The sequence below is a fragment of the Passer domesticus genome, chromosome 3 (genome assembly GCF_036417665.1).
Source record: "Passer domesticus isolate bPasDom1 chromosome 3, bPasDom1.hap1, whole genome shotgun sequence".
In the NCBI taxonomy this organism is placed as follows: Eukaryota; Metazoa; Chordata; class Aves; order Passeriformes; family Passeridae; genus Passer; species Passer domesticus.
The window spans coordinates 101394691-101409546 of NC_087476.1; the positions used below are offsets into that span (position 1 = coordinate 101394691).

Consider the following 14856-nt stretch of genomic DNA (forward strand, 5'->3'; position numbering starts at 1 on the left):
TTCTCCCTAAATCCATTTACTGTGTAGGCAGAGGGATGCAAAAGAAACAAGTCTATTGTGCTTTGTCCATGGGTACATTTCCAGCCCTTTCTAGTGGTTTCCATGGGATTGGAGGGTGAGAGAGATTCTAAACTTGCTTTATAATTTAAATCCATACATATTGGCTAGCTGTCATTAAATCTGGCTGTACACCTTTTGATGGGCTAAATAGCCTCATGAGAAACACAGTATGTTTCTCATGTTATGTTTGTTTTTGGGGTTTTTTGAGTTTAGGGTCTCTATTATTCAAACTGAAGAGGTACTAAGAAAATTACTTATGATTGCTAATGATATAGAAAGTCCTATCTGCTATGTATGCCAGCCACTAAATGGTGTGAGTTAGTTCTTAAAAGTGTGTTAGCATGTCTCAAACATTCACAGCCTGAAGAGACTCTATACCATCTTTTTCTTGAAATTATATTAAAAGTATTTATGTTTTATTTAAAATTCCAATTCTACTTTTTTCAATGATTTTTCACCAGGATTTAGTGATTCAAAAGGAAAATTGGTTTGTATGTTATTATTACTTCAAGTTTGATTTCAAACACACACCAAAAAAAATCACTTGAATTTTTTTTTTACCCCATTTCTTCTCCCTGGTGTGAGTGGAGTACAGAAATTTCCTTTGAGCCATGGCAGTCTGACAGAAGGCACAGATGTTGTTCATGTGTATAGATTAGCAAGGACAAGTGAGGTTGTGAGGATGTAGCAGCACCTCTGCAACCTCTGCATTGCTCCTACTCTGGAATAAACAATCATGCAAAGAATTAGCAGCGAATTGCTGAGATGTGAAATAACCCCTCACATTAGCCTACACAGAAGGTTTCGTGTCTGCAGTCAAAATGTCAGAGCAGTCACAAGCAGTTCATTGTAGGGCAGTCAGTGTCATTACAAATGAAGCAAGAACATTTCCATTTGGTTTTGTTTCAAAAGCCTTTGTTTCATTTGAACTGTTCCATGGAGATGGCTTTGGCTGTGGGGCCTTCCCACAGGTAAGCTTATTTTGCCTCAGAGTGGAATGACTCCACCAGTGATCCCAGCAAGGACAGGTACACAGACTGCAGAAATGAAGCAATGGAATTATTCAGGTTTCTGAAAAGACTGAGAAATATAAATTTCCCAGTGTGTATTGTGGTCACTTTGACATGGTGAGCATTATTAAGTGTGTTTACCTCCTGACCCATTCATGATAAAAACCTATCTCAGATTTTCTCACATGCATTTGTATTGCTTTGTATAGCATCTTTTTTCACCTTTTCTGCTCTTATTTGCAGATGAAGTGTCTGGTGGCTCCTGTATTTTGCTGATCCTGCTGTGCATAGCAACTGTTTTCCTTAGCATTGGAGGAACTGCACTGTACTGCACCTTTGGTGACATGGAATCCCCTGTGTGTACTGATTTTGCAGCCAACATGGATTTCTATTATACACAGATACTGCAGCGTGTGGAAGAACTTAAACACTGGGTAGCCTTCTCATAGCTGAAAGGAGTGGACACAGCATGCTGAGAGCTCACCAGTGGTTACTGGAGAGTAGAACAAAATTGTGACTTCAAGTTCTCTAACACTTGCCACCTGCAAGTGATGTGTATTTGATGATATACTTTCACATGTACTTAGAAATCAAGAGAATTTTAGTTTAGCAATCAGGTGGCAAAAAAAAATGTTCACATCTGTTCACAAGTGTAGCAGCGTGGTATGGGAGCATAAAAAGTTATTATCTTCATCGTTTTGAAAGTAGACAAGTAGCTTTTCATCCACTTGAGCAAGTGAAGAAGAAGGAAGAAAATTAACTGTCTTCTGTATTCTCTCCCATTGCCACACATTGTGTAAGCAATCTCTGGAAGCTTAGTAAAAGGACAGCTTTAATTTACAGCTGTTTGTGCAAAGGTGTTGCCTCCAGCTATCATGCAATAAGTCTCTGTTTTATGGAAACATTATTTTTTTTCTAAGTCTTAATGTTTTTATCCATTTTATTTTTCCTGGTGAGCCATGTAATTATTTGGGTGGAGTCAGAAGAGTGCAGTGGCATTCACAGAGCCCTCATTTGGTAATTACCAGGCTGACCCTGTATCCTATATTCAGCTTGCAGTGAATATCATGAATGGGATAAATCTGCTGGCAGATTTCACTAAATTTCTTGGACCTTTACTCTCAGTATCATGTGGGTTATATGGAAGGTTAAAAAAGAAATCACTGGTCTCACTAAACAAAGCAACTGAAGATGTTTACTAAATTATTCATATTAAATAATCAAGTGGCTTTGGCTCATTTTAAAGCACCTGGTAGCAGGTGTGGGGCTAACTGGGTTTTCCTCCAGCTATGTCACTGACTTGGAGTAATCACTTTGTGCCTCACTTTCTCCTCCATAAATGGGGAATAATGATCCTTGCCTTTGTCTATGAATATTGGAATTAGGGCTCACGTCTGATTCATCCCAAATGAGTGCACAGGATCACAGAAGTGTGTGGCTGCAGTCTCTGCCAATTACTAATGGTTATGTAAAGGGGGACTGATCCAACAGAAGAGGCTCAGAGGTTCACTGCAGATCCAAAGCCTGTTGGTATTCCAGGGCACTTGTTCCAGCCCATAAAGCACATTTGCATTTATTTGCCCTGCAGTTCTGAGACCTGTAGTGTAAAATCTGTTCTTTCTCTATCAGCTTTACAAACAAATTTAGATCAGTACAAAGAGTGATTTTAATGGGTATTTCTATCACTTGGTGCTCAGCCCTCCCTGTGTGATGGTGAGAGAAACACGGGCAGGACAGTGAAGGTGAGAGTCAGATACACAGGCCCTTGGGCCACGCTCTGCCCAGGTGAGGCAGCTGTCCTTGCACAGGGCACAGTGGTGCAGCCCTGCTCCAGGTGTGACAGCTGTCCTTCCACAGGGCACAGTGGTGCAGTCTGTTCCAGATGTGACAGCTGTCCTTGCACAGGGCACAGTGGTGCAGCCTGTTCCAGATGTGACAGCTGTCCTTGCATGGAGCACAGTGGTGCAACCTGCTCCAGGTGAGGCAGCTGTCCTTGCACAGGACACAGTGGTGCAGCCCTGCTCCAGGTGTGAGTGTGAAACAATTCCTTTTCACCTCAGGAAGCAGCATTTTTGAGGGGCCCACTTCACTCCACTCTGATTTCCTGCTTACTAACCTTGTATGATGCAGTGTGTTCAGGTTTAGGACATTATTTTGTAAAATGCTATGAAGTGAAATCTTTGAGATACTGCTCAGAATTATAACATTAAAGATCATGCTTTCTGACATTTGCAAGCAAATTGTCCCTCTAGTGAGCTTGATTGTTCCTAATGCACTGTTACACTTAACGGGTTTTTAAAGTGAAAGTTAAAATCATGGGTTTTTTCCTAGAATAAACTGCATGTATGATTTCTCTTTTGGTTTTCACTGTGAAGGCTTAGTTTGTTTATACCCTAGGGAGTCTCATGTGCAGCTTTATACTAAACTAGCAAATTTCAAATGCCCAAATTAATGAAAACTTTTGGTTTTAGAATGAAACTTGAGAATGGTTGTTTGGGGGTTGTTTGTTGTCCTCAAGAGTATCATGATGGGCTGCTCTAAAGGAGAAAGGGAAAGACACTTCTGTGTTTTAAAGTGTTACTGGCTGGTTCAGTTTATTATTTGAATTCTGGGTTTGTTTGTTTATTTATTTAGTTTTTCTTTTAAAAAGAAGCTTAATTTTCTATTTTGGCAATTTACTCACAGAATAATTAAAAAGCATGCTTTCAGTTAAAGTATGTATTTATAGTGACTGTGTAGTTAGAATATATTTTGGGTTTCTGTAACTTTGCATTGAGTGTTTCTGAATATTAAGTTTATTCCTAAAGAGACAACTGTTCATTTCAGCTTAAAAAAAAATATTTTTAACTTTTTGTGCACTTCATCACCAAAAAGATCAAGAGGTATTTATAGATCTATTTATTAAAAATATATCAAACATGGTTAGCAAAGATCCACAACTTTTACGTTCATTTAATTAAAACTATTTTAAAACAAATATTTTATTTTAAACTGTAAAGCTATTTAAAATCAAAGCAATTTTTAATAAGCATTTCAGTTTCGAATCAGTGATCCAAATCCTGGCGTTTTCTCTTTGTGCTGTGTTCCTGGTGCAAAGACTCACAAGTATCAGCAGAACTGCCTGGAAGATCATGGGGAGGTTGAGCAGCACGTCACCAGCAGGTACCCACTGAAAAGTGAGCAGCCAGACGTTCTGTGTAACTCAGAACACCCTTCCCTTGTGACAGGAGCATCTCTTCAGCCTTCCCCAGCCGTGCCAAGGCAGCAGCCCTGCAAAGTCTCCCAGGATCTGAGGCAGCAGGACGAGCACATGTGCACAGGCTGTCCAGCTCCTGCTCTGAGCTGCTCACTCCTCAGTTGCAACCAAGGGTTCAAATCTGGATCCAATTTCTGTTGGCATTCCTTTATGAAAAGCTGATGGTGCAAATTCTTGCTTCATGTGGCAGTTCTGTCAGTGCAAATGGTCTGTAGAATTACAAACTTGCAGCTATCAACAGACCAAAATTTGCTGTGCATTGGAGCTCCAAAGAGTGTGCAGGCAGGCCTGATGTTGGCCTTCCTACGTGTTCTGTTCTCTTTGGAATAGTGGTGACATTGCTTCCAGCTGGGAGACCTGAGGGGTTAGGATCTTGCAGACAGGTAAATCAAAGCAAAAAAAATAGTGGATTTGAACAGTTACTACTCATCTGAGTGTTTGAGATAAAACAATACCAAGCAAGAGCTCAGATTGTTTCAGGAGGAAGAAAGCAGTGGAAAAAGGCTTCCCCTTCACACACATGCTTGGTGCATTTTAAAGCCTTTTGTATATAGCTTTTTATTCATTGTTTCCTTCCCTGCCACTGTGTTTATGGCTGTTCTGCTTGGCAATAGGGGGACCATACTGTGCTGAGTTGAAAACATTTGTAATTGATAGAAAAATTCAGGAAATGGTTCCATGCTTGACAGTAGTTTGAAAAACTTTTCATAAAATATGGCTGGATTTCAGGCTGCTAGTGTACCTTCAGAGAAGTTGTGCCACTTAATCATCTGCAGCACTCTGCTAGAAACACCCACCTTCCTGTTTATTCTTTGAGCATAATTATTTCAAAGAGATTCTTGTGATAACAAGGCTTTTTATGTAGATTCAGCATTATGCTGACAAAAGATCTGACCACATAATTAACACCCTCACCCCAAACAGCCTAGACTCGACCAAGAAAGGCACTGTGCTGTAGTGTAGCCACCCTATACTACAGGCTTCTTCTCAAGACAGCATGAGGAAGCAGACATTCCACAGCCCAGGTATGCCAGCAGAAGTTTGTGATCTAGACACAGGCCATTTCAATTTTTTTTTCCATTATCCTTGGTTTCATACCTGGAAAATGCAGAGTAGCCCTGGTGACAAGGAGTAGGAGGAATTGTAACAAAAAGAGAAATTCTCGTTTAGGGTTCTTGATAGTAAAGGGCGAGTTTGAACTATCAAGTAAACAGAGTACATTGGAAGTCCAGATTCTTGAGTGACTGGGTACTGTTCCACTCAATAACCTAAAGGGATGACCCTCCTAAGGAAACATGTTTGCCTACTTTGTACTGTATTGTAAAACCAGGAACATCTGAAGGGAATCAAAGTTATTTGTAACAAATTTATCTTAAGCTTCCTTTAGCAAAAGGAGTAAATAACTGTCTTTGAAAATCACCCAAGCTTGTAATTTACATACTGTAGCAAAAAAAAAAAAAATAAAAACTGTCCCAAAGAAAATACATTAATCTTTTTGGGTACTGTGATTTCTAAATGGCTGGAAAGACTGAGATTTTCTGTGAAATTCAGGTAAATAAATAATCCCTCCAATAAGAATTTCATGATTAAGCCCAAACCAGAATGGAAAGTGAGGATAAAATATGTAACGTTTGGTCTGGTTTTTGGTGTGGTTTTCCTGGGTGATTTGTCTTTGTTTCAATATTGAAGCAAAAACCCAGTTTCCTCACAGAGCCGGGTGCTGCTGGACATGTGGGTTTCAGGTACTAAAATGTTGCCTTACTGTATCATTGTGAAAGCAAATTGACAGATGGTGAGTTTCAGAATTCCTAGGAATTGGTGGGTGACCTGGATAGTGGTCACAAGGCATTCTGCTCTCTGAGATCAAACAAATAAAACCACAAACAGTTGCAAGTCAATCCAACCTAATAGTCTCTGATCTGAATAGAAGTATATCAATGCTACATTTTGCAACGCTTTCCCACCCATTTTTATTCCTTCTGTCTCCTTTCCACTTTACCACTTCTTTTCCAGTATAAAAAAGCACATTTTTTATCATTCACAGGACCATAAGGGAATTGAGTTAAAGAAGGGACCTCAGAAAGTCTCTAGTCCAACCTTCTGCTGTAGGCAAGGTCAGCTTGCAAGATCAGACCAAATTGCTCAGGGCTTTATCCAGTTGGGTCTTGAAACCCTCCAAGGATGAAGACTGCACAACCTCCTTGGGCATATTCCTCTGCCTGGCTGTGCTCAGGGTGAAAAGGTTTTTCTTTATACCCTGTATCATCTCTCTTTCCATTTGTTGTCTGTCATGCTCCCCATACTGCTGCAAGGGCATTTCTTAGTAACCTCCTCAGAGATTTCATCTCTTCTCCAGGCTATACACTATTTTCTACCACTGTCCTTCTGATTCTTCCCTCTTTCTTGTCCACAGAATCCTCTTTCCTGACAGGAATCCAGAATTCTTCTATTAAAATAAGAATCCTGCATCCCTTTCCTCTTCCACATTACATTCCGAAATTCAATAGTAAGATTTAGAAATCAGCAATGAGGCCACAGGTAAAACTGAAATAGCAATTGCAGCTACTCTCGCAGTAAAACCTCTTGCTGACTCTCACTGGCTCACCAGTATATAGCAGTGATGGCAGAACTTACATTGATTCTTGTACTAAACAGCTGGTTTTTAAAAGACTGCCTGCTGACATCCATGTCTCTTTATGAAATATTTCAAATATTTTTCTCTAAAATAGCTACCCAAGGAAGCCTAAAATATTTAACTATAAAGTCCTTTCTTAAAAATGATTTTTTTTATAATTTGGCTCCTGTAGAATTTAAGGCTCCTTTATATCATTTGTGATTTGTATTACTTTGAATTAAAAGTTGTGGTAATTAATTTTGTCATAACATGAGCCTAGGGTTTACTGATTTCAGTAATGTCCAAATATTGTGGTCATCTCTTGAAGAAAATGATGGTGGGGAGTAGGTGCATGCTGTTTTACAGTTGCTCTGTGACAGCTGTTACTGAACTGATACCAGTGAATTTCAGCCAAAGTTGTACACTTGGGTTCATCCAGATTTTTTTAATATGGCAAACAGGCTAAAATAGAAAATATAGACAGCACTGAAGAACAGCCAAGATATGTCCAATACTAGACCAAAGTCCTTCATTAATCTAAAATTTTAAGCTGCTCTTCTTGAAAACAAGTTTGAATCCATCTTCACATGACATCAGATCCGTCAGCTCTCTCCCTCTGCTTTGTGCCAAGGAGCTGTCTAGCAAAGTGTCATCTTTTAGCCAAGCTGGGCCCCTGCTGTAGCACTCATTTGTTAGGCTGCTGGGAAGTTTCCAGGAACACTTCTGTCAAGTGCCAGTTAATGATCGTGTCCCCTTTCATTGCCTGGCACTGAAAATGAGTTTAAGCCCCACTGTTGTGCTTTCATAGACTGATCAACTTTACCAAAAACAGCTTTCAGAGTGAGAGCTAAATGTTTTTCAGAAAGCACCACGTGCCAAGTACTGCAATGAGAAAACTTGACTGGTTTTGCCATAACACGTCCAGACTGCACAGTTGCTGTTTGCAATGCATGGAAGCAGTGCCCAGGCTGTGTTTCCAACAGGGCACCCCTTAAGCTGGCCAGGATTCATTCTGTTCTCCTGAGCCAGCAGCCCTGCATGAGAAGGGAGTGGTTGCATCAGAAGTGATGAAAGCATACATGCACTAGAAGCTGAGCAATGTGAAATGTTCCTTCCATGTAAACCTTACACCTAAAACTAGAGGTGTTTTTTCCTTTTTTTTTTTTTCAAACTTTCATATAGGAACCATTAATCAGTTTCCTTTATCTTTTTATTAGAGAAATACAGCATTAAGCCAATTCCTCTGTTTCTTTTCCAGAAATAGGAATTAATGCTTTTTGCCAGGGAGAACATGCATCTTGCCACATGATGCTGAGAATCTTCGTGCTTGTGCAGCTTTTTTGCCAGAATTTCTAATGAAATGGATGGATTGTTTCTGAGGCTATCAGAGTAGCAAGAACATTTTCACACTACTTCTCTTGAGTCAGCTGAATTCAGTGCACTATGGAAGGGACTTGCATAAAAAAAGGGAGTGGAACATTTGAATCACTAAGGATCTGTACAGTCAATTTTAGCAAGACAAAATGTCAGTATCTACCATCACAGAAACCAGCAAGGTTGCTTCAAAAGACCCACCATAAATAATAGAAAAGAGTATGTTTGAAAAGAGTTCTAAAGCAAAAAAAAAAATATTCTGAGGTTTCTAGTGACTTTTCAAAGATTTGAAGATTTATGTAGAAATTGATAAATAAGGGGGAACAACTTCTCAGTGTTACACAAGGTAAAGATTAAGTATCTTATGGATAAAAGGGCTGCAGAAATAATGCAGCAAAGACCTTAGATTAGCTAAGGTAGTTTTTTACTGGAAAGAATAAGAAATATTTTTGATAAATGTATCTATCAGTGATAGGTTTTTTTATCAGATTTTACAGAAACAAAAAAAAAGACGTACAATAGTTTAGTGACATCAGGGAGGAAAAGGGACTAAGGATTAAAATATCGTTAAATTCTTTGTAGACTCCTTAGGAGTAAGTGGTTTGTGATAGGTCATGTAGCAGGAAGAAGAAGAGCAAGATCAGAGCTTATAAATTCTATTTTATGATCTTTTGTCGGTTTCCAGTTCCGACTAGGACAACACAGATTAGGGAAGATAAATGAGTAGCCTTCTGTTCATAGTCCCTTTGACTTCACACAGCTTTGAAGATTTTCTTTAAAGATATTTTCATATTCTTATAAATTTTGTGGTGATCTTAAGGAGTCAATTTTATTCAAAGGATGAATTTCCTTTCTAGTATGCAGGACAAACTGCAAATGCCCTTTTAGCATATTTTTAGTACTTGATATCATCATAGCCATGGTAGCTGGTTGCTATTTACATGTATTAAAACAAATGGCATCAACAGACCACAAACTTGTGGGAACACAAAGTAAAATGGCAATTTCTATCATCAGAAAATGAGGCTCAGGCTGTCTGCAGTTACTTTGTGTTTCACCATCCAACTCATGCTCTGTTAAGTACCAGGAAAATAAGAATTCTCAGCAGAAGGGGCCCTGCTGAGAATCCTAATCAAGGCACAATCTCACGGCTCTGCTGGGCTTCACACAATACCTATGGCTGTGCCAAGAGGGAGGAAACAAAGCGATGTGGAAAGAAGCCGCAGTCACCAGATTCTGCCTCCCGGCAGAAATGAACTTCTTGTGAGGCACAGAAATGTTTTGACCATAGAGCGGATGTTGTCATCACTGTCTGCAAATGTGAAAGATGAAAATCATTTCAAACGTTCTTGGCATCCCTAAAAATTGACTTTAATAATTCTATTTTCATTTCAATTTTTTTTGTTACTGAAAGCTTTCCCTTGGTTGAAAGCAAAGAAAATTATGCAATTTTTGAGGGGTTTTTTGATGTGTACTGTCTCTTGTATTTTTCTATAAATAGGGAATTACTTTTCTGAGTCAATTCACTGGGTAATAGCCCATGATTTACCTACAAAGGCAACGTAGATGGCCATTAGCAATAAGTGACTCATGTATTATAAAACAGCCCCATTAAAAGGAACCATCCCTATCAAGTCACGCAGTAAGATGATGAAACAATATTTTCAGTGAATAAGCTGAATTTTGCAAAGCGTAGCAAGCCTTGCACAGCCCACCCACACTGCCAGCTCAGTCTGGCACTTTGTTGCAATTTGTGCTGGGATCTTTCATGGCTAAAATTTCTCACTACAGAGCAGCCAAGGAGGCGAGGATTCTTCTCTTTGCTCCGTTCCCCACAGGGATGCCCAGGTCTCTCAAAGCTGAACAGCCAAGAGTTGTCTTTAAAGACCCCTGCAGCTTCAGCAGTGAAACCCCAAAACTGGGAATCAAATGTTCTGCTCCCCAGAGATCAAGCAGTGTCATTTAGGACTGAGCCTGAAATTGTTTTGCCTACAGTCCAGCACAGAAGAGACTGCACAGCTGTCCAGTGGTACTAAATTTGCTTAAATTAAATAATTAAATTTGCTTAAATTAAATTTGTTAAATTCATTAAGTAGATATGAGTAGTATGAGGGATTGAAGACTTTGGGATCCCTGAAAAGAGCATCATGGAAACCCTAAAAAGACTTGTAGAAAGATTTGAGTGGAATCATGAGACTGCCTCATGATTTCACTATCATTCAAATATGAACACATTTCTTAAGGTAAAAAGTCTACACTCTGTGGCACTTACATCACAGAGCACTTACCATCACAGTCATGAATTTAAATATGGTTTAACAGGTCACACTAGATCTCAGGGTAAATTTAATTTTATTTTCTGGCTATTGTTCTGAACTGCATTGTTAAATAGAAAACTACTTTCCTTCCAGGTTTTGGGGGGGGGGGGGGGGTTTGGTAGTGGTGGGGGTTTTTTCCTAGTCCTTATATTCTTTTCCATTTTATTCTCCTCAAATCTGCCTCTGGACAAAATCCTCATTAACTAATTGGCGCTCTCTCTCTCTCTCTCTCTCTCTCTCTCTCTATATATATATATATATATTTTTTTTTTTTTTTTTTTTTTTTTTTTTTTTTTTTTTTTAATGGCCAGAGAAGGAAATGGCTGTGGCTGAAAAAGGCTGTGCTGTGACACGGTTTGAAGTAGTTGGCAGGAAGAATTGATGAAGTGGTAAGAACACAAACCTGGAACTTGGGAGGGTTTACTTTAATTGTCTGCTCTTCCACAAATTTCCTGTGTCTTAAGCAGATCACTTAATTCTCCTGTGTTTCAGTACACTGCATATGTAACAGGGACAATTCTCTGAAGCTCCCTGTGGCAGTGCTCATTCTAATGATCCTGAGAGTCGGTGGAGTCATGCTCATTTCAGAAGTAACACATTTTAAGCTACATCAGCAACTTGCTAGTCACGCTTTGACTGAGATGGTTACCCAGCACTGTCACAAGTAATTGCAATGAACCCTGCATCTGAGAAAAGAAGGGAAGAAAACCCTTCTTGTTATTCACTTTCTTTTTTGAGTTTTCTCTGAATATGGAAGCTGTTTCAGGGAGGCTCTAGGAAAGAAGTATGGAACAATAGGGAGATACTCTTTAATATTTCTGTCAGCTATTGTGCTGTGCCATCAGGTGAATAAATTGCATTCAGTTTTGGGGGTTTTTGTGAGTTGTTTTAGCATCATAATGACTATACTGTGACATTTTACAGCTATTTTAAGATACCTGTAGAAAATAAAAACCTATAGAAATAAAAACTGCTTTTGCCTCCCTGCATTTCCCTGTGGCAGTGAGGGGTAAAGCCAGTTACCTGATGGATGTATCTGCAGTACACAGAATTGCTGGTCCTTCCCACTTTATGGCACCTGCAGAGGAGCAGGGTTTTTAATGGGCTTAATGTTGCTGGTGGTCTCTGCAAGGGTGGGGAAAGGAGAGGGGGAGTTGGCAGAAACAAACTGTGGAAAATACAACCAGGTTGTTTTTTAAGTGTCAGTGCTAAAAGCTTTGAAAGAGAATGTGGAAGTTTGTCCCCCATCCTTTTCACATTTATACCAATCAAGCTTTTTGCTACCTGTGAGTCACTGTAGTGACAATATCAGTTGGGATTTAGTGATTTAGATAGATATATTTAGTGATTTAGATTCTCAAGTTCACTGAGAAATTGCCCATCATAAGCTATTCACTGGAAATCTTGAAAATTATGTGGAAGGCTGATATAAAGGAAGAAATGAGCCAAATTAAGTTACATCTTCCAGTTCAAACACAACCTAGAAATTCTCTAGTGCAGCTGCCTCCAGAAGCAGCCTTCTGTGACAGGTATTTGCTGTGGAAACTGCCCTTGACTGCAGAGAAATTCAGGCATCTTGCTGGTCCTGCAGTTTTTCCCCTTTTTTTAAGTCACTTACTTGTAGAATTTTGTGCAGAAGGTAGAGGTTTTTGCCCATTTTCTTCCAAATATGTACCCAGGTGGTGGCAGAGAAGAGTGATGGTATCATAAGCTCTTACTGAAACAGAAAAAGATTATGGTCACAGCAGGTAGCACCCAATTTTTGGTGCTCTTGCTACATTTCTGTGGACCCATTTTTCAGACCCATGCATATCCTATTTTTTTCAGTTGATACTGGGAGTTCTAAGTACAGAGAAGCCACCATTTAATAATGTCTATCCCTATGGTAAACAGGAAAACCAGAAGTGGATGTTAGATAAATAATCCTAACAGTCCCTATAAAAATTCATTGTTAGATCTCTGTGAGCTGAAGTGCTCATCTCAGCACATCTCACTGAGTTGCTACTTTTCAGCACGTTTGAGTAAATGCTAAAAAACCTTTAGGAGGGGGAGGGAAGGGGCAGGTCCTGTAATTTTATGAAAATAGGTCGTATGAATGGGATTTTCCTTGTGATGAAATACTCATTGCTGCCAACCTATTCAAATTGGAGAGAGACAGAGGAGCAAGGGATATAACTGTATTGTCCTTTCTTCAGTCTATTTCTTGTTTCTCATTGTTTCTTGACCTCAAATATCTCATTCTCCAAAACAAAATTCAGACTCCTGCTGCTGCTTCTGTTGCTGTGAGAAGTGCTGTTTTCTTAAAGTAAATTACTGATAGACTACGCTGGACATGTCACCAGCAATGCATATTATCACAGGATATTTGCTTCCTTCTGAGTTTTCCTCCTTTGGAAGAACAATTTCATTTAGGTGTACTGCAAATTTCAAGTGTAACTAGCTTTGAATTTCAAATTCACTTCAAACCAGCGCATAAGCCATGCATGGTCTCTGTACTTGGCTGAGCTTGCACTAGTTTAATGGGCATTGTCGAGCAGCCTTCTCTCAAATTCTGCAAAATTGTTGGCAGAGATCGAGTCTCTCTTTTCTGTCTTTTTAAGGCCTCAATATTTAAATAATTAAGTACTTCAATATTTACAAGAAAGCCTTCAAACACTGTAGTTAAATGAGTGCTAATCCATCACTTCAAGTGAATAGTTCCATAAGCAGAAGCTGATGTGGAGGAGGCATGTTAACTAAGACCTGAAACCACTCATTGTGTAAGGAAGGTAAAAAGAATACTGAACAGCTTCCCAGTGACTACATGAACAGGAATCCTTGAAACAACAGGACATGCTAATGTAATTAAAGACAGCAACATAACATGTAGGTACCAAGAGCCCAAATCACAAAGTTCAGGCAGTCTTATTTCTGGGATTGGAGGCATTGGCTTTGCAATCTTAATAGACAGTGCTCTTTAGAGAAGCAGCAACAGAGCTGTATTGCTTTAAAATATTCAGCTGAATCAAATTCAGAACACTTCTGAGTGTTAGGCTATTTTCTTCCAAAACAAAATCACAGCAAAATGGAAAAAGCCGTCTGATAGTCCTGCAGCATCATCTCCAGCTAGAGCAAAGCCACATTTTTATATGCTCACAACTGTTCTTACACAGATATTCTGGTGTACAGTTGTCACTGACCTTTCAATCTTGGAGATGAGTATTTTATTGCTATTACAATTAGCATTTAAAGCTCGTTATGTGCCATACTGCTTGGCAGTGCACAGGTCCTGCTTCACTGCTGGTGTAGGCCTGCATCTCCCCAGACAAGAGCCACAGGGAACACAGTCAGACCTTGCTGTGCCCCGTTCCCTCTCCCCAGGACGAGGCACAGAGAAGAGCAGTGTAGGAGCAGCCCAGCTCCCAGCTCCCCAGGCTCCCATTCTGCCCCAGTACTTTGCTGCACCGTGGCTGGGGTGCCACAGTGCTCAGTTTCCCTCTCACCACTGCAGTGAGCCCCACAGAGGAATTTGATTTCAAATACATTTGACACGTACCTAAAGCTAGTAAAATGCTTTGAGACACTCTGGAATTTTTTTTTTTAATGCTAAAGAAGAGAAAAAATATTTCATGGTTATGATTTGACACTGTGATTTAATTTCAAGCTGTTAGTCTCATATTTTTTCAATAAAAGACATACTGAAAGAGCCCCACAACCAGCTGCTATCACTTTTCTGTTGTTTCTATATGTTACTATCCTGGTATAAATTTTATTTCTTTGGTTCTTTTAACACTGCATTTCATAAGGGGGAAAGCAGCATGACACTGTCTAATTCCCTTTCATGACACTGACATCTTGAAATTACTGGTTTTTTTCTTCCAGGTTAACAAGAGAGACTGGAAATCTATTTTAATGGCAGGTTTTTATTTTCCTACAATTCATCTTTTTCATGCTGGTGGGTAATTTAATTTGTTGCTGACCTAGTTTCCATTACAAAAAATTAGACTATTCATAATCACAAAAGCTTCATCCTTTGAGACTTTTAAAAAACATATGCTATCAATTATTTTATGTTACAATATTTTTCTTACTGAGTGCCCTGTTTCATATGAAAACAGTCTCTTTGTAGCAGCCTTGCCGATGATTCCTTTTTAACAGTGAGGTGTAATTACTGCCAGGAAAGGTGGCACTGAAATGTAGTCATGGGCTGGTATTTGACCAGCATGGCACATGATGTAGCTGTCA

The 14856-nt window shown here is 39.4% G+C and overlaps 1 protein-coding gene across 4 annotated transcripts in view; it reads left to right on the forward strand.

Annotated features, from left to right (window-relative positions):
- The window catches only part of CNST (consortin, connexin sorting protein), a 47116-nt gene extending 41299 nt beyond the window's left edge, over positions 1-5817 (forward strand). For all 4 annotated transcript variants that reach the window (XM_064414703.1, XM_064414705.1, XM_064414704.1 and 1 more), the window contains one exon: positions 1314-5817. In XM_064414703.1, coding sequence (XP_064270773.1) covers positions 1314-1519 — 206 coding nt within the window. In that variant the 3' untranslated portion in view covers positions 1520-5817. The remainder of the gene's footprint in view (positions 1-1313) is intronic.
- Positions 5818-14856: the final 9039 nt, after the last annotated feature.